This window comes from Chelon labrosus (assembly GCF_963514085.1).
Source record: "Chelon labrosus genome assembly, chromosome: 1".
In the NCBI taxonomy this organism is placed as follows: Eukaryota; Metazoa; Chordata; class Actinopteri; order Mugiliformes; family Mugilidae; genus Chelon; species Chelon labrosus.
This window is the reverse complement of record NC_140337.1, coordinates 35,706,734-35,734,146: the sequence shown is the minus strand read 5'-3', so window position 1 is coordinate 35,734,146 and position 27,413 is coordinate 35,706,734. Positions and strand designations below refer to the sequence as shown.

Here is a 27,413-nt window from a genome sequence, read left to right as displayed (position 1 = left end):
TGGCTTGCAGACAGATTGAAAAATAAACAACTATAAAAACATAATAAAAAAACATAGTCACATGTAAAAACAAGACAGACAAATCACAAGCAACAATCAGATTGATACGGTTCATTTTGTATTCTTTTTAGATAGGTTCAATAGTTTCTTCAGACATGAAAAAGTATAGGAGATGTTTCTTTACCTTCTTGACAGTTTCAACTGAGACTCCAATCTTCCACAGAAGTGTCATTAGTCCTTACATTAAATTCATTATGGACGTGGACTTAAAATCATTGTTTTATTTTATGGCCTTGGTGCCCTGGCTTTTGGCCTTTGTGCCCTCAAAAAATTGACAAGACAAAAGGCCAAGTGGCCTTGACCCTAAAATGACGAAATTCCAGGGGAGTCTCTCAACTAGGTTGCCTGCAATAATGTTTACGGTCCAGCAGCTGTCAGTATTGAGTAACAGTGACACAGTATCGACACAGTATCGATACCGTTTGGGTAATGTGCCTCAACGCTTCACGAGGCCTCATCTACCATCACTAGAAATAGACTACTTTCTCTGGCTCAGACCACAACAGCAGATCTGGCCGTCTCGGCTGGAATAACCAGCTGTCCATTTAAATCCGCCCTCATCTCCCAAGCTCCTCCTACTCATGGCATAGCTATACTTTAAAATTATCCTACAAAATGTGTCAAAACTCCCACTTGTGCAGCATTCACATGCTGATAGTTCTATTTATCTGCTTCCATTCATTTGCCATGCTGGTCATGTTTCATCATCTGGTATCAACGAGGGTAAAATGTCTCAGCTTTCATCAGTTTCTGTGATTGCTAACCGGCCTAGAAGAAGCAGTGTTGGTTGATGTTCAAATCTTCCACAAACCGAACAGCAATGGAGAAGAAAAGAAGTAGGAAACCCAACTGGACAGAGGAACAGTGTTTGCTTCTGGATCAACTGGTCAATGAGAATAAAACTGTTTAAGACGTAGATTTGGCTCCAGTGTCACACTACAAGACAAGAAGCAGGCATGGGGAAATATAACACAACAGATAAATGACTCCTTTCTGCTTCAGAAACTCCTAAACCTCTTAAAAGTCCTCCTCCCTCTGAACAGGTCTCACCTTAGGAGCTCTCTGAAGAGCTGAGACTCTTGGAATACCTTTTATCTTTACTGGGATCTACTCTTGGAAAACATCATGATTCTAAGAGTGCAGGAGATTTACAGTCTGTATATATGTAGCGTGTTGTCGTTGAGTGTTAATGTTCATCACTGAGCATCGGGCCCTCGGGGCAGACACAGTAAAGCAGGAGGTGAGACAGGTTTGATTCTCACTGACAGTTTATTGCCATCATGTTGTCTGCAGGTAGAGCCTGAGATTGGTTCCTGATACAACACAAACAACAACAACAACAACAACAACAGACACAACAACCCAACGCAGACGGAGAAACAGCTGAGGGGCTCTGGGCCAATAGGAGGAGGAAGAGGAGGAGGAGGAGGAGGAGGGCAGGGCCATGACGTCATGAGTCCTGAAGCCGTGATGGGATGGGACAGTCATTGAGAGGGGAGAATTCTGCAGGAGTCTGCAGAAGGACCCCCACCTCCTCCTCAAACCTCCAAAACAACAAAATGACTAAAAGAAAACAAATAATATGAACTTTATAAAGAAAAACTTAAGATATGAATCTAAATGAACCCAGGAACACACACACACACACACACACACACAAAGAGACAGACACACATACACACTCAGACACACACTCAGGCGGTTGCATGAGGGTGAAGAAGTTCCCCGTAGCAGCATCCCAAAGATCCAAGTCCTCAACGAATAACTTTATGATAACTGTATTAATAATAGTGACGGTGACCTCACAGAGCCGAGGTCAAACATGTCAGAGGGTTAAAATACTCAGGACATGAATACACAAAGAAAAACAGCCAATCAGAGGCCCAAGCTGGAAATTAAAAAATAATAGTTAAAACCCATAAACGAAGGGGAAACCTGGTCTCCCATCAGGCCGGCGGTGGCAGCAGGTCACACGATTGTCCCGTGATTGGTCGACTCCAGAGACAGCAGAGCAGAACACGGCTGATGTCATGCTTCTCCGGCCAATCACAATCCTCTCTCATGTTTTTGTCATCGCTGTCACGGCGACTCCGTCCCCGGCCGGGACGAGCGCTCCGGTTCGTATTTTATCTTCTTTTTTTTATAAAACAGTCTTTAAAGTCACAAATGCACTCTTCATCTCCCACAATGCTTTGCTCCGACTGGTTTCGGCGCCCGCTGACAGTGAACATGTCGTCATTCGGGGCAAACGCACCAAAGCTGCGTTCGCTTCCACACAGGAAGTTGGAAAAGTTGTGGCAGCTCCGTTATCGTCTCGTTTCCTTTTTTGTCTGAACGTGAAGAAAAAGAAAACTTTCTCAAACGAGAGAAAATATCTGAAAGTTTGAGTTGAAATAAAACCTCAAACAGGTGGAGGCCCTGATTTCCAGCTCCCTGACGTGTCCTGAAGGCAGCGTCTGGACGTGAACATAAAGTACTAAGCAGTGTCAGATCCTTACAGCAGGAATTCAACATCACACACATGTTGTAGTGTCTGTTACTTCAAACCAAAGCTTATTGAATGTGTCTCAGTCTCCCGTCTTCTCTCAGCCACCTTCTATCTCCTACTACATTTCCCAGAGGTCCTTGCTGGCCCTACATAAACCATAATCCAACTTCTTCTTATTTGTCTCTCAAATATCTCCCACAAGACATCCCGTGTTACATGTCACTTCCTACATTTCCCACGATTGCCAGAGACAGTGAACTCACCGTCAGAACGTTTCAAAATAAATTCATCTTCATAAAAACACGTGAGTCAAGGTACACTTCAAATATACACACAACTCTTTAAAAAGACTTGACTCTCAGGAACAACATTTAAAACCACAACACGTCCCAACCCCTCCCCCTCGTCCTCCCCCTCCCCCACTAACCGTCGTCACCGGCAGCTCTGCGCCTGTAGGAGGCGCCACAGAGCGACTTTCTTTGGTTTGCAGCGCTGTGATGCAGCGTTCACGTCACACAGGAGAGACGGGAGCTACGAGCCGACGGCCGTACGAACTCTCTGTCCCGCGGGACCTGAACGCTGCTTTGGTTAGGCTAAGCTAATCCTTCCACCTGTGCTAAACTGGGGCTATCCTGCTAGCTTGTAATGCTAACTATCCAAGGCAATCCTAGTAAAAACTAACCAACGTACTTCATCTTTAAAAGTCACCTCCTCCTCGGCTTCAAGGCGCCGCGGCACAGACGACCGATCCACGCCACGATATAAAAGAAAAATAAAACACGTCGATCCCGTTTGACAGGTCGACAGAAATATTAAAAACTCACTTTTTCCTAAACCAGTGTTGCTATGGCAACAACTAACCCGTGCTAAAACAAAAGCAGGAGCAGTCTAGACATAGAGACAGCAGGACAGAGGACACAGGGAGGGTGTGGTGTTGTGTTAGTTGGTGTGTGACGACGTTTTAGTGCTGAAACACACACACAACGTACACACACACACACACACACACACACACACACACACAGCCTGTCGTCTACAGCATCAGATCAGCCTGTGTCCTGCAGCCAATCAGAGGTCAGATAGGGGTCTCCTTGTTTTTCAGGTCCGGTGCGCTGAACTGTCGCCTCATCCTGGGCGGGGTGGTGAAGCCCCACCCCCCCTGCGGTGGCCCAACCCCCAGTAGCATGTCAGGAGGAAGGGGCGGGGCCCCGGAGCGCGGCAGGCTGTGGTAGTTGGGGTGAGGTCCTGGCTGGAATGGTGCATTGTGGGGGTTGTAGTAGGGATGGTGATGGTACTGATGGTGCTGGCGCTGGTTGTAATGGAAGCCCCCGTCTCTGTCTCTGTCTCTGTCTCTGTCCCTCCCGCCTCCTCCACCTCCTCCCCTCCCTCCTCGCTCCCCACCCGGCCCGGGCGACACCCCCCTCCTCTGTCTGGGCCGCCCCTGATGCCCGCCGTTGCCTCCACCTTGATGCTGGTCGAAGTTGAAGTTGCCCTGCGTGGAGCCGTCCAGAGAGTTGCGTCGGTAGCGGCGCTGCTGGTTTTGGTTGTTGCCCTGGTGGTGGTGGTGGAAGCCGCCCTGGTTACCCTGGTTACCGTAGTTACGCTGTTGCCAGGCGCGATGAGGGCTCGGGGTGCGCATGCGAGGGGGTGGAACTGGGAAGGGGAGGGGCAAGAGAGCAGGAGTCTGACCCTGGGGGAGAGGAGGAGGAGGTGAGGGAGAACCTTTACCCTCCAGTCCTCCTCCGTCCTCCCTCTGGTCTCCCCCGTCTCCTCCTCCCTCCCCCAGACCCAGAGCCTGCAGGGCGGCACTGGCTGGTCCCCATGACAACCGGTGGGCGGGGTTACTCTTGAAGGGGAACTTGAGCTTGCACTCCTGGGGAGGGATGAAACGGCCGGTCCCCGGGAGATGGACCGGGACAGTGGGGGTGTTCTGACCTGCAGAGAGGACACAGAGGATGAACCCCGTCAGACACAGCTGTTCTTGCTCCTTAAACAGAATCAGTGGAACGGTTTGACCCTGACCTTGGTTCTGGTTCTGCCCCCGCAGCTTCTTGGTGATGTTCTGCTGCTGCAGGTTCAGGATGCGCTGCTGTTCCTGCTTCAGCCAGCGGAGGCGTCCTCTCCTGAAGGCCGGGTCCTCGTCCATCAGCCGCTTCACTCTGACCTCGGGCACGCCCGGGGTGTCGCTGGCCCCGCCCTCTTCTCTCTGAGGCGACCCGCCTTCCTCGCCGTTCACGTCGTCATCCTGGAAAACGAGAGCGTTGAGGAGTTAGAGGAGCGACCGCCGCGCCGGCGAGCACCGGGGCGAGAGGCGTGAGCTCACCTGGACGGGTATGATGCTCTCCATCTTGATCATTCTGTCTCTCAGAGCTTTGATCTCCTCGTCCTTCATGTTGTTCTGCAGCTTCACCTCCTGCAGGAGTCAGAGTCGTTATCACATAGCTCCTGTTAGCATGCTAGCCTTATGCTACGTTAGCTCTGTGAGGACGCTAACAGGAACATCTGGTCAGACACAGCTCACCTCCAAAATATCTGTCAGTTTATCGATGTGAGCCTTCAGGTCGTACACCTTTCCTTTCTCTCCTCCTCCCTCCACCGTCTCTCCTCCTCCTCCTCCTCCCCCTTCCTCCGTGGGGGGGCTCCTCTCCTCTCCGATGCCCACGGTGTCGCAGACGTCCTGGGCCACGGCCCTCCAGCTCTCCTTCTCGTTGGCGTCCTTCTTGGCGTACATGCGGCAGAGTTCCTTCATCTTGACGATGGACAGCGCCTCGATCTCCTGACGGGAGTGACGGAAGTCTCCCAGAGCCACCTGCAGAGGGGGAGGTCAGGGTGAGAGGCAGGAGGAGATGTTTACAGCAGCAACACACAAACATTCATCTGTCACAGAATGTTGAGACTGTGTGTGAGACCTCATAGCAGATCTCCTTGACCGCCTGCATGCGGAGGTCCTCGATGGTGACCCGTTTGGGGTCCTTGCTGATCCTCCTCCTCTGAGGGATTTGGTAGACTCTGAGGGGCTCCCTCCTCTTCCCACTGCTGGGGAGACCACAGCGCTTCACGATCGACTGCACCTGGAGACACGGGTGAGAGAGAGCAGGACGTTAATTTGTCTCTTTACCCTGTAAATTAAATTATGTCTGAGGCATGACGTTATCCTGACTGTCCTAAGGCTGAAGACGCTCGGGAAGATAAAGACGAGGAGCTGTGAGGTGGACACGAGGAAGAGGACGGATGAACGCTGCTAATAGAGACAACCTGACAACTTTGTGTTTACATCCAGTAAACCACTGGCTGTGTTTCATCTGACTCTAATATGAACCAGAATCAATACGTGACCATGGATGAGGAGTAGAGGTGGTGGTAACCATGGTAACCTTCACTAATCATCATCAGGTGAGGGACAGAAACATGGAGGTAGAAAAACAAGATGAACCAAGATGGAGTCAATGTGGACAGAGATGATGGAGACGTGGAGACATCTTGGTTGTCTTCTAAGACTCTAGACATTCTGGACACTAACAAGGAGGAGGACATCTTCTTCTTCTTCTACTCTTCTATTTCCAGGAGATGTTCCTCCTCATCAGAACCTCTAGATGTAACCTGTTACACTCGTCCACGTACCTTGTTAGCCGGTAGTTTCTCTCTCAGGGACGAGATCAGCCTCCAGCTCTCCTCACAGGACCGTTTGTCCGAGTCGTCTCCGCTGTCACTGTCTGCGTACTGAAGACACACGGGCCAGTGTTTAAAGACACGAATCAGCTGTGAGGGACCACACAGAGTCCTAGAAACCCACCAGTCTGTGTTGCTCCAGCAGCAGATCGGCCTCCTCCTTCTCTTTACGGTACTGAGTCTCCATGTCCTGCAGTCTGAAACACACCGAGCTCATCAGCGACCAACAAACAACAAACGGAGCGTGAACGATGGGAGCGTGAACTCTGGCGGCGCCGCCGTCTCTACCTCTTCTCCATCTCCAGCTTGATGTCGATGCCTTGTTTCTCCAGCAGCTCCTTCTGAGCGTAGTTCCAGTCCTCTGGCTCCCCCTGCTGCTCGGCCGTGACGCTGCGCTCTCTCTCCAGCCTCGCCTGCTCCGGGTGGTTGAACCGGAACACGTGGTTCTTCCCCATCACGATGCGGTTACCTAGCGACGGGAGACACACAGGAAGAGACTGAGGATGCGCCTGGTGCTACTTTCAGCGGCTAAGCCTGATGCTTTGTTGTGTTTTAAAGTCTAGAAGTTAAAAAACGTGGATGTGTCTCTGGTCTAACGCGTACTTCATGAAGTATCGTTCCTTCAGTTGGAGGTGACTCAGTACCTTGTTTTAGTACGACGGCCTCAGTGATCTGCTTCCCGTTAACGTACGTCTCTGCTCCGACTAACGGCTCCAGAGTGACGACCACTGGAAGAGAAGAAGAATCTGCATTCACCAGAGGGAAACATGAGGAGGCTTCATCTCTCAGTTAAACCAACAGTTGGTGTCAGATCAGTGTCAAGGTGAATTTTGATTTGTCGGGATCAGTAATGTTGGTTTTTAAATACACAGGCTTGAGAAGCTGCCTGAGAATCATCAGGTTGGTCAAAGATCTTCAGTGAAAGCTGTCTGGACCAAAAATAACGAATTATAACCGAGGAGGTCAAACTGACGAAGCGTCCTAATCATTATTATCAGTATTTATTATCAAAAGAATCAGATTCAGATAAAATAAATCTACAGTCAGAAACACACACTGTGAAGAGATGGGGGAGTGAATGGGGGGGGGGGGGGGTCAGGAAACATAGGAGTGAAAATGAAAGCTGACGTCACCATGGTAACAGCGACTGTGAAACAATACCTGACTGATTTCCTGGCAGCTTTTACAGAAAGAGAAGAAGAAAGAGAGTCACTCACTGAACACACACACACACCAACACACACATTAACACACCAGCGCACACAATAACACACAAACACACAGTAACACACATACTAAAATCACTGGAAGCTTCTCTTTATATCCATGAACACAAACACACTACAAACTCATTATATATTCATATTTTAACAGCAAATGATCAACTATAAAAAAGTGGATTTAAAATCTTCTTCTAATGACACATGAGAAGGTATTAATTGATTAGATTATTAATGAAGTAAATACATGTTCCCTCTGACATGAAACAGAAATAGAAAGAGTCACAGTAGAAGCAGACTAAGGCTCTGAGGTTCTGTTCAGAGTTTCCACTGATCTGATCACAGGTGATCAGCTCTAGGTTCATGTGTTCAGACCTGGTAACAAACATGTGTCTCCACATCTGAACTCTGACATCATCTGGTTCTTCAGCAGAATATTACAACAGCTGATGTCTCTAGTGGAGCTCTACTGCTGCTCCACAACCAGGAACAGAGCTGTTTCATGTGTGTTCATCACACGTTAACTTATTATCTATTGATCTCTGCCCTGATGTTAGTTAGTTCAGAGACCTGCACTAATCTCAGATTATAACTATAGCCCTGGAAGCTTCTATATGCAGTGTAATCTCTGGTAATAAAGAGAAATAAAGACACCAGGGATTATTGAGGAAATACGTAACTCAAATACACATGGGTCCTCTTAGTCTTAGATTTACTTCTTTTTAGCTAGTTAACAGCTACAGGGACTAGAGAATATTTATATTCTAAAGGACACGTTGACCCAGATGTGGTCAGAGATCAGATTGCCTACATCAGATCTTGTCTGAACAGGTCCTCAGGTCAGACTAACTCAACGTGTCTGCAGCTTTAGTGGAGATCAGGTCTCAGCTCAGACCAGCAGGGGGCGCTGCGAGGACAGGACTGAGACAAGAACACAGCAGACAGAGGGACAGACGGGCGTCTCACCTTCTCCCTGCTCGTTGGTCTCACTGACAAAAACACAGTGAATCTCTTTTATGAAGTGACCTGACAGCTTGATGTCCACGTCCTGCTGTCCCACCCTGAGTCACACACAGAGGAGACGCCGTCAGTAATCACATACTTTAAAAACAGTGTTAAAGAAAACAGAAGCAGTCCTGCAGTTTATCGTTGGTCCTTCACTGAGAACAAAGATGATGAAGTTCTTAACTTTTCCTGCTTCAAACCAAGAAGAATCAGACTCTAGCTTTGTGACAGACAGATGAAACTAAATGATAATGTCAGCTGACCTGGTGAATCCCTCCTTGATGTAGTAGAGGAGACACTCAGACATCAGAGGGTCTTCGTTCAGGTTGACCAGGTGAGGCGTCTGCAGACACACACAACGTTTCCATGACGTCACCTTGGTTCACATTTACACCTTATGCTCATGATGGAGCTGGAGCTAATAAATGCTAAGCTAAAGTTACTGAGACTGAAATGAAAGCAGCAGAACTGAGAGAAGACGTCTGAGGAGATGTTGTGAAGGATGCGAGGTGTGTGATGTGTGTCAGAAGAATGAATGCAGCTCTAGAGTCTAAACATCACTGAGCTTTGACGCTCATGATGAGGGCCAGTGTTGGGAACGTTACTTTAAAAAAGTAATTAGTTATAGTTACTCACTACTTGTTCCAAAAAGTAACTGAGTTAGTAACTGAATTACTCTGTAATAAAAGTAACTCGTTACCAGGGAAAGTAACTATTTGCGTTACTGTTAAAAAAAAAGTTGAATTTGTACAGGCCTCTGCTTTCTTAGTATTTTAGCAATAATGGAATGAATCATCCTCCACCGTCGATAATGGAAACACACTTTTAACAACACACCTGCCTATCATACGGTTGACTTCAGGTTTTTGTTGTGAGGCAGGAGGATCTAGCTTTTGCTGCTTGGAGGACTTTGCTCCGAGTCCTTCTTTGCTAGTGGACAGCGAGCTATCATCTGTGGTGGAGGTATCGGTGTTTTTGGCCACTAGCTTTGTAGATGCGTGTGTCCTTGTGAGATGCTTCATTAAATTAGAGTTGCTTACAACGGATGTCGAGAAAGTCTTCGCTCCTGGACATAATGTACACATTACATGCACGTTCCTCCCTTTGACCACAATGAATTTTTTTATTTATTGAAGTAGTGCTTATATCTCCACCTTGAAAATGCCAACTTTCCATTGGATTGCTCCTGACTCGCCATCTCTGCTGCTTCATCGAATCTCTGTTTAGCTGTTGTGTGTGTGTGTGTGGCGCGTGTGCTGGCATGTGTGTAAAACCACTGGCTCTGATTGGCTACCATAAAAACTTAGCCAATCATAATCGCTTACCTCGTTATATTAACCCACCTCCTCACTAGCGGTGAGCCAGGGGTGCGTTCGGATTACACAGTTTATTCAATCGATGTATAGTAACGCACCGCATTTAACGTCCAGTAACGTTAACGGCGTTGTAACAACGCGAAAAGTAATTACCGTATTTTCCGGACTATAAGTCGCACTTTTTTCCATGGTTTGACTGGCCCTGCGACTTATACTCAGGTGCGACTTATATATTAAAATATATAATTTCACGTGTTCGTTATTTCACACTGACAGCCGCGAGAGGGCGCTCTAGGCTTGTGTGCCAGTATCTGCTACTTCTTTTACTCCTGCGTAATAGCGGCGGCGTAGAAGTGACACAGAGGACGAAGAATTCAATGGATTTAGTGATTTGGAGTGAGATCGAGAGTTTGGTAAACTTGTTATGTTATGTTGTTTATGCTATAGTTATCGGAATAGCTGTTAATATGTTACGTTAACATACCAGACACCTATTCAGCCCGTTGTTCTCTATTCTATTGTTATTAATATAACTTGCCTTTCAAGATGAAATGTGTTCTTGGTCTCTGATTTTATCAAATAAATTTTCCCCCAAAATGTGACTTATAGTCCAGTGCGACTTATATATGTTTTTTTCTTCTTTATTATGCATTTTTTAGCTGGTGCGACTTATACTCCGGAGCGACTTATAGTCTGGAAAATACGGTAGTTAGATTACCCCGTTACTGAAAAAAGAACGCGGTTACCTAACGCCGTTCTTTTAAGTCGGGCATACACTGTGCGATTGTCGGCTCATTTTGAGACGATTTTCCACTCGTGCGACTATTTTTTTGAATCGGGTCAAATTTCGGCCCAATCGCGTGTCGTGCTTCGTGCAGTATACGTGGGGTAACGAGGAGAGATTAACGCTTCACGACGACCTCCCGATCACAAATTGTGTGCTCGCAAGAAAATCAAACTTGTTTGAGATCCTGGTCGCTGCTCGTGAAGGTATCGCTCAGTAGAAGCAGTGCCACAAGCCAATTTGCCTCAACCTCTCACACAGAGCATGAGCGATCGTTGAAGTTACGTCAAAACAACTTGGATGTGCGTCTCCCACTTCCGGGTTCCTCTTCTTCTTCTACTTCTTTTTGCCGTTGCGGTTCCGGATACGAAAGTCCGACGTGTGGTATATGGACGTACAGTGTGAGCAGTCAAGTCACATCAGAGCATCGGGCCGTATAGTGTGAGGACATGATTCGTAGGCTGTGAACTTTTGAACTCAGTGATCTAGTCGTGTAGTTTGAGATGGAGCTGAGTCAAAGGATTTAAAATATCACACAGTGTATGCCCGCCCTTAAACGGCGTTATTCCAAACACTGATGAGGGCTCATGACGCTCTGTAGCAGAGACACATATAAACTCACTCCTTTAGGAGAGAAGACGCCCAGCGTCCCTCCATCCTCCTTTATGGACACGCCCATCTCTGCCAGCAGGGACTCCCTGGGACAGAGACAGAGACAGAGACATTAATCATCCACAGAGTATGAACACGGGAACTCATGACTAGCATGCTGCCTGTAAACACTACATTACCCATGATGCTCTGCTGCTACAGTAAAGAGAACAATCAGAGCTGCAGTTGATAACAGCTGATAGCAAGAGACGTTCCCATGGTGACAGAACACATCCAAGATAAACCCACATTTCAAGCATGAATCAGTGAAATCAACCTAAAGAATAACTGAACACATGCAGGGTCCAGCAGGACGAGCCAGCAGAGACAGAAGCAGAGCTCCACTTCATGGCGTTACCTCTCCAGACGAATAGATTCCGTCTTCCTCAGCTTCTCCTCCCACGTCTCGTTGAGCTCAGCGATGATCTTCTCCGTTTCCTACAACAGCGTTCAGACAGGTCTTTGGTTTGTGCTCCGACACAGATTAGTCTCTACATGACAGCAGGTGGAGTCTCATCCTACCAGCAGTCTCTCAGCTGCTTCCTCTTTGCTGATGGTCTCCGTGGCGACCGCCTCCTCTCCTTCCTCTCCGTCCTCCATCAGGTGGTCGGGCTCAGCAGGTGCGTCGCCTGCAGACTCTGGTTCAGCATCTGCTCAGACAAAATGAATAAAGAAATAAAAGAACGTCTCTGGTATTTAACCAGAAAAACATAATGAACAGGTCCCACGCTCACCTGGAGGGGCGGGGCCATCCTTAGGTGCAATCCCATTGGCTGTGAGAGCCAGCTGCAGTGGGGAGGGGGAGGGGGAGGAGGAAGAGGAAGAGGAGGAAACCCCTGCGACACCACTGAGGACGTTGTTGTTGTTGTTCACTTTAAGAGACAGAGAGGAGGAGTCAGCCTTAACTTGAACAGACTGGAATCTCAGCAATCCTGGTTATGTAAAGAACAGCTTGTAAATGTCTGAGACACACACACACACACACACACACACACACACACACGCACACACGCACACACACACACACACACACACGCACACACACACACATACAGTTGCTGTTATCTGTAAATAGCCTTTAAAGGTCCAGCAGACAGACATGCCACACATACTATGTTCAAATGAACACACACTTAATTAATGTGTGTGTTCCAGTGTTTCTCTACATAAAGATAAACATATTAAAACATAATGGAGCGTAAACACTAACGGATTCACACGAGTGAATAAAGATATTAATCAGGGATGCACTGAAATCAAAATTCTTGGCCGAAACCAAAAAATTATTATGACGATTATTAGTCCCATTGCATTTATGACTATGACTGTTTACTACCTTCACTAAAATCAAGACATTGCAATTTCATAAATTAATATTAATGTTTCGAACAATAAATCAATTACAAAATTATGAAAATATTTATTTAGCACATTCCAACAATGCTCAATATAAAATAAAATAGAATTCTAAATAAAATGTTTATCTTGACTCCACTCATGTTTACATTAAATAATAATGGAGCAGAAGCTTTTGCAGGTGGAAATCAGCATGGATCCACTGTGAGGTTAGACTGAGCATATCTGTTTTTAGTTTTATTAAGATAAATTGGTGCACTGCACCTTTAGAAAAATAACGCTGTCCCTTTAAGAAAGACCGTCGTCTTAATTGAAGTTGCTCAGACTGTGGATGTGGACTCTGAACGGGCGTCGCAATAAAAAGTGAAAAACAAAACAAAAAGATGAACGTTTGTCTTGCTGTTTGTTTAGGAGCAGGTAGAGCAGATAAATGATCAGACTAACATTTAAAACATTATTTTTTTCCAACGGCACGCGTTCTACCCGCACTGCCTTTGCGATCTATAGGTTATCACAATCAACGTATTGTGCACTCCTTTTGCCTTGGCGCCATCACTGGGAAACTTCCTCGCTTGGATGTTTGGAGTTCAGGTGAAATATTAAATAGGGATGCTCCGAAAATTTTCGGCCGAAAATTTTGCTGCAGTTGTTGCTTGCATCATCACAACACCCTGTTTCGTCGATAAATTGTCGGTGCATCCCTAATATTAAATGCAAATCGCTATCAGTGGGTATTTATATAATACTTTCTATATTGAAATACGTCCACACGGCAGACACGCCTGTGGCTGTGGTTTTTGCTTGTATCATCACAACATCCTGTTTCGGCCATGTTGTTTTGGTGATAAAAGTCTTTCAGCTGAAAACTGAAAATGCACTTTTGGGCCATTATCGGTGCATCTCTAGTATTTATATATTATAAATATATATATTATATATATATTATCCTGCAGAATGTACAATATATAAATGTGCATAAAGTACTGAAATACCAGTACTGAGAATAAAATATAATATACACAATAATAAAGTGTATACTAGTATAATCAACTGTATATTAATGTGTGTATACCAGTATAATAATGAGTGTATACAAGTATAATAAACCATATATTTAAGTATACGGTACAATAATGTGTATACCAGTTTAATAAACCATATAATGTGTGTACAGTAGTCCCTCGCTATAACGCGGTTCACCTCGCAGTTTCGCGGATTTTTTTACTGCAATTTTGCATGTTTTTTTTTTTTTTTTACAGCGCATTGCTTTCTGCGTCCTGATTGGCTAAGGGACTGTAGACCATTGTCAATCAATCTCCTCGTACGGTGTCTCTTGTACAGTACAGAATGCGTTCAGCTTGCCAAATGTACATATACAGTATCTTTGATCGCTGGCAGTGTGACTGAAGTGCGGTATGTTTGCAAGTTATTGAGAAAAGTGTATAAAGTGTGTAGTGAGGGGTTTTGCAACCGTAAAACATTTATAATCATTGTAAAAAATAAAGCTGACTACTTCGTGGATTTCGCCTATTGCGGGTTATTTTTAGAACGTAACTCCCGCGATAAACGAGGGACTACTGTATACCAATATATTAATGTGTGTACACCAGTGTAATAAACAGTGTGTATACCAGTACAATAAACTGTATATTAATGTGTATATACCAGTATAATAAACCGTGTATATACCAGTATAATAAACGTGTGTATACCAGTATAATAAACCATATAATGTGTGTATACCAATATAATAATGTGTATATACCAGTATAATAAACCGTGTATATACCAGTATAATAAACGTGTGTATACCAGTATAATAAACGTGTGTATACCAGTATAATAAACCGTGTATATACCAGTATAATAAACCGTGTGTATACCAGTATAATAAACCGTGTATATACCAGTATAATAAACCGTGTTTATACCAGTATAATAAACTGTGTTTATACCAGTATAATAAACTGTATATTAATGTGTATATACCAGTATAATAAACGTGTGTATACCAGTATAATAAACCGTGTATATACCAGTATAATAAACCGTGTATATACCAGTATAATAAACCGTGTATATACCAGTATAATAAACCGTGTATATACCAGTATAATAAACCGTGTTTATACCAGTATAATAAACCGTGTTTATACCAGTATAATAAACCGTGTTTATACCAGTATAATAAACTGTGTTTATACCAGTATAATAAACTGTGTTTATACCAGTATAATAAACTGTATATTAATGTGCATATACCAGCGTTGTCCAGCAGCTCCTGCAGGCCCTGGGAGAACAGCAGGTTTCTCAGTCGTTCTACTTCAGACTTCAGCTCTCTGATCAGTTTGGCATTTGGATCTTCATTGATCACAGCGTTACAGCGAATCTGCTTGGCACGGTCAGCGTACCTGGAAGCAGATCAGGCCGAGTTAGATGACAATAAACTGGAGACCGGACGACTGTGGACAGTAGCTGACCTCAGGGTGCTCAGTGTTTCTTCATAATTGATGTCAGCAGGACTTAGAGCAGCAATCATGGCCGTCCGAGAGTTCCCTCCTGGAACAAACACACAGTAAAACGTCCATGTAATGACCAGCTCTCTCTGAATGACTCATTATATCATTAGCCACATGTCTTTGAGATATTAGTGTATCTGGTGCTTCCAATTGACTATGATGAGTCTTTATCTACGCCCCGGTAAAGAACTACTAAATTAAATATCCGTTTTAGCCTAAAATGACTCTGTTTGCTGTTTGTTTGTCGTAGTTCTGATACCATGGGTACGACAATAACATGACTTACCGAGGTTCTCCTTCAGCAGCCAGGTGAGAACAGAGTCTCTGTAAGGAATAAAATCACTTTTCCTCTTCTTGCTGCTCTGCTGTAGACCAGAGATGAGAAGCAGACAGTTTTTAACTGAGCACATGTGAACCAGAAGCTGATCTTATTCACCAGACAGCGCTGACCTACCATTTCAGCCAACGCTGAGATCACTTTTCCTAACGTGGTGAGAGATTTGTTGATGTTTGCTCCTTCCTGGATGCACAAGTAAATCAGATTCAGTGAATATGACAGAAGATAAATCAGAAATGAGTTTATCACCGCGACAAAGTATGAACTCTGACCTTGAGCCGAGTGCCCTTTGCCCCCGAAGAATCTGCTCGCTCGCTTCCAGCCAGGTCGACCAGGCTGATCTTACTGACCTGAGGAGAAAGTCAGGGATAAAACATGAACATTGAGAATGAACACCGAGTCCTCATGAGACCAAAACAAACCTCACAGCACCCACCTTCTCAGTGTCCAGGCTGGTCATCTGGTCGCGACGTTTTTGGGTGAAGACGATGGTGAAGACGGCGTGAGACCTGGACGACGTCTCATTCATGTTTGTGGCTGCGACCGTCCTGAAATCAACAACCAGGCAGATACAAACATCAGTCACTGACGCCGCCGGCCGGCCTCGTTAACGTTAACTGTTCAGGGGTCGGACCGAGCTTTGTTGCCGGCGTCCATCAGGTCCCGGATGTCGGTGAATCCGGTCACGGCCAGTTTGGACAGATCCTCCACGTAGGGCCCGAGGATGGGATGCTCTCGGACCCGCAGAGTGCCCTGGGACTTTGGGTTCAACAGGTCCCGAACCCGCTCGCAGTAGATCTCCATGTAGGACACCTGCAGACGGAGGAGACGGGGTTCAGCCAATCAGCATCCGATCAGTGAATCAGTCTGAACGGAGGCGGTCAAAGGTCAGAGGTTTACCTCCACAGAGTAGGTCAGGTCAGGATCCGTGTTTTCACCTGTTCTTGAAAATAAATCCTCACACAGCTGAAAACAAATACAAACCATCAGAAGATCATTAATGATGTTTGGATGTTTGTAGAACTGCCTCCACACACGGAGGAATAAACTCATTTAACAGACAGAAGTACAGAAGTATTTATTCATTACAATAATCAAACCGTGTGTTACCTGTGGGATGATCCCTTCCTGTCCAGGCTCCTGTTTGCCCATCATGGTGTAGCTTTTTCCTGCGCCCGTCTGACCATACGCAAAAATGCAAACATTGTATCCTGGAAAAATAATAAAAATAAGAATATTAAAAATAAGATCTTTAATATCAGCATCAGCAGCATCCATAATAATACTGGTAATATTACTTAGCATCAGCATCAACAACCTCACTAGCATCATTGCTAATATCCGAGATATCACTCAATAGGAACATTAGCAGCATTAGCACCTGTAGCAACATCATAACATGAGCATCAACACGTGTGGCAACATTATTAAAATCTGCTACATCTCTAGCAACAGCTGAAATATCATCATTAGCACATGTAGCGTCAATAGAATTGTTATTAGCATTAGCATATGTAGCTTCTTTACCAGTCGTATTAGCACCATGATCAGATTCTGTAGCATCATCTCTGAACACCTGTAGTACTAAAATTATACACCGCCTGGCCAAAAACAAGTCACCACTTCGTTGGACCTCCTTTATCTTTGATTCCAGCTCATTCTCTGTATCATTGTTTCAATAATCTTCTCCAATGTCTCCAGATTTATTTCCATCCAGTGTTGCATTCATTTTTCACCAATATCTTGTATTGATGATGGGAGAGTCTGACCACTGCACAAAGCCTTCTCCATCACATCCCAAAGATTCTCAATGGGGTTAAGGTCTGGACTCTGTGGTGGCCAATCCATGTGTGAAAATGATGTCTCATGCTCCCTGAACCACTCTTTCACAATCTGAGCCCCATGAATCCTGGCATTGTCATCTTGGAATATGATCCATTGATGGAATAACCTGGTCATTCAGTATATTCAGGTAGTCAGCTGACCTCATTCTTTGGACACATAATGTTGCTGAACCTAGACCTGAGCAACTGCAGCAACCCCAGATCATAGCACTGCCCCCACAGGCTTGTACAGTGGACACTAGGCATGATGGGTGCATCACTTCATCTGCCTCTCTTCTTACCCTGATGGTTCTCCACTATCCTTCCAGTTTTTAATAATGCCTTGGACAGTTCTTAACCCAGTTTTAGTAGTTTCTACAATCTCCTTAGATGTTTTCTCTGCTTGATGCATGCCAATGATTTGACCCTTCTCGAACAGACGACCACAGGATGTGTCTTTAGACATGGTTGTTGAAGAAATGAGAAGCTACTCATTGCATCAGTTGGAGTTAAATAACTTGCTGTCAGCTGAAAAATAATCACCCATGCAGTAATTATCCAATAGGAGGCTCCTACCCGTTTGATCAGTTAAATCCAGGTGGAGACTTTTTTTATTTGTGGCCAGGCAGTGTAGTGTGTGTAAGTAAAACCTGCAGGTTTGTTATTAGCATTAGCATCTATAGCATCAACGTGAATCTCATTAGCATCATGACCAGATTCTGCAGTATATTCGTTAAATGTCTGAAGTACTAGCCTTAGCATATGTAGCATCAAATCACCACCAGTCTCATTAGCTCCTGTTGCATCAACCTGAGGCTCATTAACAACATTATTCTTTATCATTAAGGTCATTATGGTGTCCCGGGGCATTAGAACAAGTGGATAACATTTAAAACCTGGTCACTGAAGATTAGCAGACATTAGCATTCTTACCTTCGAAGGCGTGCAGCAGCATCTCCTCTCCAATGTCCTTATACACCTGCCTCTGGGACGCAAAGCTGGGGTCATCAGCCTGAAGAAACACAAACAAAGTGTAAGGTTATCGCTGTGATTATGAATGTTTCCTGTGTTTATGTGTGTGTGTGTGTGTGTGATTACCGTTGTGTGTGACCAGTATGAGTAGTCGAAGGTGAAGTTCTTGGCTCCATCTTTGGCCTGTTTGGGGTTGGAGATACCTGGAGAGAGAGAGAAAAGGAAAGAGTCAGCTCATGAAACTAGTCCCTCCACTAGTCCAGACGTATGTAGACGCCCTAGTACTCTTAGATTTAAACCAGGGGGGCAACAAAGCTGGAGAGGTTCAGTGTAAATGTTTGCGTGGATGAGAGAGCGTTCAGACGGACACATGGCTGCTAAAAACAGTCCTGCAGGGAAGTCTATTAATAAAGTGAGTGTGTGAGGTTAAATAGCAGCAGGTTCAGAGGTCACATGACAGGCAGGAGCCTCCTGTTTTAACTCATGAAGACCTGGAAGCTGGTGGGTCTCTCAGTGTTTTACATCTGACCAACTGTGAAAGTAAAACTGTTTGGTTTTATCACCGACTGGTTCTGGTATGATAAGTGTCTGACAGCTCTGTGACATACAAGTGTGTACTTTAGCTTCATTATGAAACCTCATGTTGGGTAAGAAGACAATAAGAGTTTCTGATTCCTGCCTCTTCACAGGGTTTAACACATCATCTCTTCTTTCTCTCACCTCATAACTTCCTGTCTTCTCTAGCAACGACTAAATAAAGGCATAAAAAAATAAAAGTAAACTGTAATAGTAGAAAGTGTAGATAACGGTCATACGGGATGTCCCGATCGGTAGCAGGGCCTAATCAGGCATTTCTAAAATGACCGGATCGGCAGCTAATCCTCATCTATTGTTATTTATTTATCTCTGCCATAAACAAGAACCACGTCTCTGTAGCGCCAAAACGTAGTCTTCCTCTACGTTGGCTAGCGTCAAAGCTGAAAAATGTAAAAAGAAGAACTAGACCCAGAAGAAGAAGAACTAGAATCAGAGGAAGAAGAACTAGAATCAGAGGAAGAAGAACTAGAATCAGGAGAAGAACAAAAAGAACTAGAAAGAAGAAGAACTAGAATCAGAGGAAGAAAAACTAGAATCAGGAGAGAAAGAAGAAGAACTAGAATCAGAAGAAGAAGAACTAGAATCAGGAGAGAAAGAAGAAGAACTAGAATCAGAAGAAGAAGAACTAGAAACAGAAGAAGAAGAACTAGAATCAGGAGAAGAAGAAGAAGAAGAACTAGAAGAAGAACTAGAATCAGGAGAAGAAGAAGAAGAAGAACTAGAATCAGGAGAAGAAGAACTAGAATCAGGAGAGAAAGAAGAACTAGAATCAGAAGAAGAAGAACTAGAAACAGAAGAAGAAGAACTAGAATCAGGAGAAGAAGAAGAAGAAGAACTAGAAGAAGAACTAGAATCAGGAGAAGAAGAAGAAGAAGAACTAGAAGAAGAACTAGAATCAGAAGAAGAAGAAGAACTAGAAGAAGAACTAGAAGAAGAAGAACTAGAATCAGGAGAAGAAGGACCAGAACCAGAAGAAGAAGAAGAACAGGACCAGAAGAAGAAGAAGAACAGGACCAGAAGAAGAAAGAGAAGGAACAGAAGAAGAAGAAGAAGAAGAAGAAGAAGAAGCAGAAGAAGAAGAACCAGATGAAGAAACGCTGCATTTAAAAGAAGAGAAAAGTTTCCTGGAGACAGCGTCAAGGAGAAACATCTTCCAGAGAGGGTTAGGGAGTTTATGGCAGCGTTGGATGACCAGAACATTTCTGGAGTAGAGAACACAAGGTACCAGCTACCCTCTCCACACTACATTAACTTTGACAGAAAGATTTATTGGACTGAATCCAGTGGACTGATCTGATGAGACACCCTGTCATCATGAGTGAAGTCTTCCAGATGTTTGATTGACAGATGTGTGCTGGTCTTACAGGTGCTGTTTCCCTGCATCTGGATGACACACTTGGCGTTGCGTCCCGTCTCTCTGGAGTTGAACGGACGGACTCGGACCGCCACCTTCACCGATGCGCCCGCCATCCTGCGGCTCCGCCCACCCCACCTGAGGACAGCCAATCAGAAAACAGCAGCATTACAGCCCACACACACACACACACACACAGACACAGGTTCTTCAAAGCGTCTTCTCTTCACGTTCCCTCCATCCATGTCATTCTACCTCCATCCCTTCTTTATTTTTATAAACCTTCCTCTTCTTCTCTTTCATCCCTCGTTTTATGGTCAAAGTCTTTCTGTCTCTTTTCCAGCACTCCTCCCTTCATTTTATGACATTCCCTCCTTCCCGCTTTTTTCCCCTCTCTCCTTTTTTCCAGGCCTAGCTTTTCCTCCGCCCTCAGTTTTTAATTTCACTCTTTCCCGTTTCCTTTCCTTCTCCTCTTTTCCTGTCATACACCTCTACTTTCTTTCTCTCTATTCTTTTCAGTAATCCCTTGTTTTTCTCCACCTCCTCTGTCTCTCTCCTCGAATTCATCCCGGCCGTTCGAGCACTGCTACTCATTCTCTCTCTCAGTTCTTTCCTTTCATTACTGCTCCCTCAACTCCTCCTTCCTTCCTTCATTCCTTCCTCTCTCTCTCTCTACATTCCTGTCCTCTGTTATGAGTTTCCTCGTCGTCATAGAAACCACAGCCCCCTTCGTCAACTCTGTCTTCCTACTTTTCTTCATCCCATTGTCTCTTATTCATATTCTCCCTCTCTCTCTCTCTCTTTGTGTTAGTCTATGTCGAACGCCCTCAGGTCAAACATCAGTCTGTTCTCCTGAGAAAAAAAACTAAGATACTGTAACTGAGTGTGTGTTAGTGTGTGTGTTACTGTGTGTGTGTGTTAGTGTGTGTGTTACTGTGTGTGTGTGTTAGTGTGTGTGTGTTAGTGTGTGTGTTACTGTGTGTGTGTGTGTGTGTGTGTTCACTGCGTTAACCAAACAGTCAGCAGGTTATTGATCCAGTCATCAATCATCTATCAGAGTCACTGGTAATCAGCTGCTGTGTGTCAGTGTGTGTGTTACTGTGTGTGTTAGTGTTTGTCAGTGTGTGTTAGTGTGTGTCTGTAATAAACACATAGCTGACATTCCATCAATTACAAACTCACACAGTTTAAGTCTTGATCAAGACTCTTGGCCTCACTTCAGCTCCTCCATACAAACACAGAGAGGATTTTAATCTCTTATTTACTTTTATTTATTTATGTTCTTTTGCGTGTTATTGACCCTCAGGACATTTATTCTGTATTTTTCTGACATTGTATTTACATTGTCTACATTAAATATCTTTATTTTATTACAACTGATATTTTTCTGAATTACTTTCAGTCATTCAATTTGACATGTAACACAAAAAAATAAAAAAAATTTTTTTAAATAGTTTTATTATAATTTTTTTAGAAATGATCAATTTTATCACCTACAATAATATTTTAGTAAATCATATGGATTTTTATTTTATTTTTTTCCTCTGGATATTTAAAATGTTTTTTTTTTCTGCATTTATATTCCCCTTTAAAGTATATTTTTTGTTAATTTTGTTTTTACATATTAGTATTATTAATAAAATTTTGTAGAGGTTTTATGAAAGGTTTTCTGCTATTTTTTTTATTTCTATATTGTATTTTTTCTTTTCTTTTTTAACAGATTTCAAACCTTTTTTTGTCCCAATATTATTTATTTATTTATTTATTTACCTGACTTTTTATTTTAATTTTGACATTTAAGGACTTTTTTTTTTTTCAGACATTTGTGTGTTATTTTATAACCCGTACAACCTGTTGTTAACGTTCTTCTTCTTATTTCTTTCACTATTATTATTTTTAATTAATTTATTTATTAACATATATTTATTATGAACAATCTGAGCTGCACCGAGACAGGAACATTAATTTGTAGATTTACTGAAGACCATAAAGATCTGAATGTTAATGTTCTTTTAAATGTGCCACACACCCACACACACACACACACACACACACACACACACACACACACACACACACACACACACACACACACACACACACACACACACACACACACACACACACACACACACACACACACACACACACACACACACACACACACACACACACATAAAGCAGCAGCAGCAGAGTGTGTGTTTGCTCTGTCAACACAGCAGGAACACACACAGACAAGATGGTGGCCACAGATACTGGACTGTGCTCTAATCTTATTGTGAGGGAGTCTAGGTGAGCGAGCTGCCTTCATACCACAGACCCCAGGCACAAACGCTGACTTCACGCTGCAGGCATCCCAACACACACCAGCACACACACACTGAGCATGTCTGGTTGAACGGGCCCGGCTGGTTCAGCTGCTGTTACTCAAACTAATCAGCTGTTTAAACACACAACCGGGACGAGAACGACGTCTTTCACCTCCAGACAGAAACCAGGCGAAGGATTTGTTGCTTTATTCTCAGAGCAACAACGAGGAAACACAACAGAAATACGCACAACACTTCTTCTTCTTCTTCTTGAGTCCACGTCTCAGACGTCACATCTGTCCAGGTTCAGCCTCTAACATCTGTAGGTAACTAAAGGTCAGAAACGCTGCAGGGTTGAACCTGTGGAGCTGGTGGAGACCAAACACAGAGCAACAACACTGAACCCTGCAACTACAGGAAAGAGGCGTCTGTGGTGTTTGTCCACATATAGGACTTATGGACATTTATTATCGGCGCTCAGATCCGACCAGTGTAATGTGCCTCTGAAGACGCCATCTTGGATTCTTTTATCAGGGGACACGTCTTTCCTGTCTCTCGTCCGTGGACACGTAGCTCGTCGCCTCTAACTGGACTGGAGGTGAAGACATCTGATCTAGATCTGACGTCCATCAGCCGTCACGAGGACAAAGCTTGTTATATAATTTGTTCTTGCTCCTAAGGCTGCAAGAACAAGACAAAAGTTCGTCCTGGTCATTTATACTTCACGAGAAACTCAAGTGTCTAACTCTGGGGAAGTCCTCATAGGCCCCTCCCACTGCAGCGTAGGTCACACACGCTAAGCATTGTGGGATATGCGGGAGACTGATGACGAGAGACACTTTTCTTATTATTTTCGGATGTCGGCCAGTCGTTATGGCGACCGCGTCCGTCGGATCACGCCGTTCATTCAGTATGCCGATCTCTACCCAGGAGGGATTAGCGGTCACACTGCGACTATTAGCATCCAGCCGCTAGCATGTCTGCATTTAACCACACCCACTTCTAATTTCTGACCAATCACTGAACAGTAACCAGACGCCACATGAGAAAAAAGTTCTGCCCGGCTGACGTGTCGAGAACAGGCTGCGAGAACAAAATGACGTCAGTTTGTTCTTGCAGCCCTCAGTGCGAGAACAAACTTCTCTCGGAGTATGTAGCAGCCTTTAGTTCCCATGTGGAGGCCTCTCTGGAGGAATGTGATAATGAATGGTCTTCATACCACACACACACACACACACACACCCCCCCACACACACACACACACACACACACACACACACACACACACACACACAGTCACACACGTCCTATGGCAACGTACACACACTCAGCTAAAGATAGCGAAGGGCTCGACCTGACGCCCGGCCCGTAAAGAACATTTAACACTGTTTGACTTGAACCGTCTCTACATCCTGTTCACAAGACGATGGACCACGTGGTGCCTTCAAGTGCAGTGAGAGATATGAGCATCGTGTCTGGTGTTCAAACAGCCTCAGGCCCTCAGAGACCAGATCAGATGACTTTAACTCAAACATAGCATTATTAGTCAGGACCGAGCCTCAAACTCACCACAAGCTACTGACAAACACTTTCCCACGAGCCAGGATCAGTTTAGAGAGTTTGTTTTACCTCAAACCAACAAAAACCCAAGAGCAGCATCAAACCCTGACGTCTGAGAGGCTGGAACTAGAGAGCGTTTAGTGTTTGGGGCTTTTAGAGACGACGACTAGCTGCATAAAAACTACAGCAGCAGGACGTTCAAGACAAAACAAAAACAAGACGCAGGCCGACGGGTGATGATGATGATGTGGGGGAGGAAGAAGAAACGCTGATTAGCTGTTTGATAAGGAGGATTTCATTTGAGTTTATCACATATTTTTCTTTCTTTTCAAAGCAGAAACTGAGCCTTCAGACGCTGCTGCTCCTCCTGAGACAGCAACCTGATTTAACGCCGTCGTCCTGCAGCACATGACTGATGGTTAATATGTACAGATCATAAAATGAAATCACTTTATAATCAACTTCAGTCTCAGTTGGTTACGGGAAGCTCTGCTCCTACTGAGCATGAGCGAGCCTGCAGAAAACAAACACACTGAACTATTCCAGCAGAAATCAAACTGCTGAGACGTTTGGTAAATGTGAACATCTCATCCCGTATCCAGACGGGGCAGGATGATCCCAGGACCAGAGGTTTTAGCAGAGGTCACGCTCCATCTCTCTGTGACCCGGTTTGAATCAGCGGGGATTGAATCAGCTGGGACACCAAGCTTCAACAGGTTTGATTCCATCTACGTATAAATGAGACGAAGCAGCTGATTAAGAGCATGAAGCCACGACTTGATCAGGACCTGGAGGCAAGAAGAAGAAGAAGAAGAAGAAGAAGAAGAAGAAGAAGAAGAAGAAGAAGAAGAAGAAACTCCCCCAGGACAGCTTCCAGCTACATGCTAACACTGGATGCTAACTCCTGTTTGTATTGAGCAGCACTAGCCTGAGCGCTAACATGTGGCACAGTGGAGACATTTAACATTCCTCATGTGGACACACACACACACACACACACACACACACACACACACACACACACAGAGGTGTCATGTTGAAGCAGACGGTGAGTGTGTGTGTGTGTGTGTGTGTGTGTGTGTGTGTGTGTGCCTCAGATTATTGGTTTTGTGCTGTTGCCTAATAACATCAGAGCATGAATCCAAACAACATGCAGCTAAAAATACACAACACACACACAGTAACACACACACACACACACGCTCAGTAACACACACACACAGTAACACACACACACGCGCTCAGATAGCTGAGATGCCAGCTGAGAGCTGCTGTAGCCACTCAGGCTAACTTTAGCAGAGAGAGGTGAGTCTCATTATTCAGCTCAGTATGTGGACACGCCTGAGACGTTTACATGGGACATAAAGAGACAACAAAGAAGGACTGGTGTCCACATAGTTTTGACCATTTAGACCCTGATGATGATGATGGTGATGATGATGATGATGGTACAGATGTAAATAAACCACAGAGCTCTGAATGAACAGATCAGTCTGGAGGAAGAACAACTATATGGTTTTATTTTCACCTGGTCGGTGTGACAGAATAATAGATACACCCTGACTGACAGAATAATAGATACACCCTGACTGACAGAATAATAGATACACCCTGACTTTAGATTATTAATCACTGGTGACGTCAGTGTGTGACACGTTTCTGATCCGATCAGCTGATTGTTATTGATCCGATCAGCTGATTGTTATTGATCTAATCAGCTGATTGTTATTGATCCGATCAGCTGATTGTTATTGATCTAATCAGCTGATTGTTATTGATCTGATCAGCTGATTGTTATTGATCTAATCAGCTGATTGTTATTGATCTAATCAGCTGATTGTTATTGATCCGATCAGCTGATTGTTATTGATCTGATCAGCTGATTGTTATTGATCCGATCAGCTGACTGTTATTGACCTGATCAGCTGATTGTTATTGATCTGATCAGCTGATTGTTATTGATCTGATCAGCTGGGACTCTGAAGTCTCGGTAACGGCCTCTAGCTCTGGTTGAAGCGGGACTGTAGTCCGGTACCGGCCGGGTCTAATTACCGGGACATGACTCACCTCTACCGGAACGTTGGAAACCGTTGAGTCTCGTGGAAGCCACGCGCTGACCCGTTCACAGAGTCCCCATCAGGAAACTAAACAACAAACAAACAAACGGAGAGTTCGGTGTGCGGGTCCTCCGTGGTCCCGGTCCTGGTCCCGGTGCGGGCCTGTCGGTACCGGGACAGCCGGGCGGTGGGAGCTGGGTGGGGGCGCTGCTGTGTCTCCGCCGTTGAAGAAAAGTTTAAACGGACACCAACCGGCGCTGCTCCGGTTTAACGGCGGCTCGCTCTCAACTTTTCTCCGGGGTGACGTCACCGTCCGGTAACAGCGGCCGTCGGTAGAGGGAGGAACACGGTGAGAGGAGGTGGAGGAAAGTTGAGGCCCGCCGCTGGCGGGGCGGTGAATCACGGCAGGTCCGGCTCTGAAACTCGGTAATCCGGTTATTTGTCCGGCCGGTGGACGCTTCTCCGGCTGCTGGCGGCGGGGAGGGCGGGGGGCTTCACCGGTGGACCGGGTCAGACCGGAAAGTTTTAACGGAAAACGGAGGAAAGGAAAGAGAAGAGGGGGAGAGAGGCAGAGAGGCTGGCCGGTGGCCTGGCCGCGCGGCGGGTGAGTGCGTGTGATTGCGGGCGCGTCCCCGTGAGCCGTCAGCCCCGCGGGGCCGAGCAGCTCCTCCCCGACAGACAGAGGTCTCACTCTGACACAGTTTCCTGAGACTAAGAGAGAGCTTCAAACGGTGTGACCCAGTGGCTAACAGATAGATACCTGGAACATTTTAATTATAATAGACATTTAAATGTAGGAGCATGAGTAAAACGCAACACACTGAATTAGTGTTTTTTTGTTATGGGACGTCCCATACCTGGTGACCCCTGGACTGAGAAAGAATCATAAAAAATAAATAAACTAATCAACACTAATTAACATTGTTAAATCCGTCTGGAGATGGTGGTGATCTTCCCCCGAGAATATATCAAGTTGATAATACATCATCCATTCATCTTCTGTAACCTCTTGTCCTGTGAAGGGCCACAAGGATGGGGGGGGGGGGGGTTCCACCCTGGACAGGTCTCCAGTCTATCACAGGACTAACACAGAGAGACACTCACACCTACGGCCAATTTAGAATCACCAATGAACCTAACCAGCATGTCTTTGGACGGTGGACAACTATTTGAAGTATATACATACACTGCACGGCCAAAACAAAAGTCTCCACCTGGATTTAACTAAGCAAACAGGTATTCACCTCCTATTGGATAATTACTGCATGGGTGATTATCTTTCAGCTCGTACAAGTTATTTAAGCCCAACTGATGCAATGAGTAGCTTCTCATTTCT

General features: G+C 44.9%; 1 protein-coding gene across 1 annotated transcript; it reads right to left on the bottom strand.

Moving 5' to 3' along the window:
• Window positions 1-2,988: 2,988 nt before the first annotated feature.
• On the bottom strand, window positions 2,989-26,662 carry LOC311488410 (kinesin-like protein KIF1C). Its single transcript, XM_084545084.1, has 28 exons — window positions 26,088-26,662; window positions 20,162-20,289; window positions 18,327-18,403; window positions 18,162-18,240; window positions 16,516-16,616; window positions 16,306-16,371; window positions 16,040-16,218; window positions 15,842-15,953; window positions 15,678-15,755; window positions 15,523-15,588; window positions 15,355-15,433; window positions 15,030-15,108; window positions 14,812-14,960; window positions 11,928-12,065; window positions 11,716-11,843; window positions 11,552-11,631; window positions 11,165-11,240; window positions 8,706-8,785; window positions 8,404-8,498; window positions 6,862-6,945; window positions 6,506-6,686; window positions 6,342-6,414; window positions 6,170-6,268; window positions 5,458-5,619; window positions 5,070-5,357; window positions 4,872-4,961; window positions 4,571-4,793; window positions 2,989-4,483 (listed from the first exon to the last, which is right to left on the bottom strand). Exons 2-28 carry the CDS (start codon window positions 20,265-20,267, stop codon window positions 3,624-3,626), a joined length of 3,828 nt encoding a protein of 1,275 aa, XP_084401210.1. The 5' UTR covers window positions 20,268-20,289; window positions 26,088-26,662; the 3' UTR covers window positions 2,989-3,623.
• Between the last annotated feature and the right edge of the window lie 751 nt (window positions 26,663-27,413).

Bases quoted from the DNA above. Each gene is read 5' to 3' on its own strand.
- LOC311488410 (XM_084545084.1), bottom strand. From the start codon at position 20,267: ATGGCGGGCGCATCGGTGAAGGTGGCGGTCCGAGTCCGTCCGTTCAAC. The intron at 11,241-11,551 runs GTAACGCCATGA...TCTCTGTCCCAG, and splicing joins GAATCTATTCGTCTGGAGAG to GGAGTCCCTGCTGGCAGAGA. The intron at 6,269-6,341 runs GTGGGTTTCTAG...GTGTGTCTTCAG, and splicing joins TGCTGGAGCAACACAGACTG to TACGCAGACAGTGACAGCGG.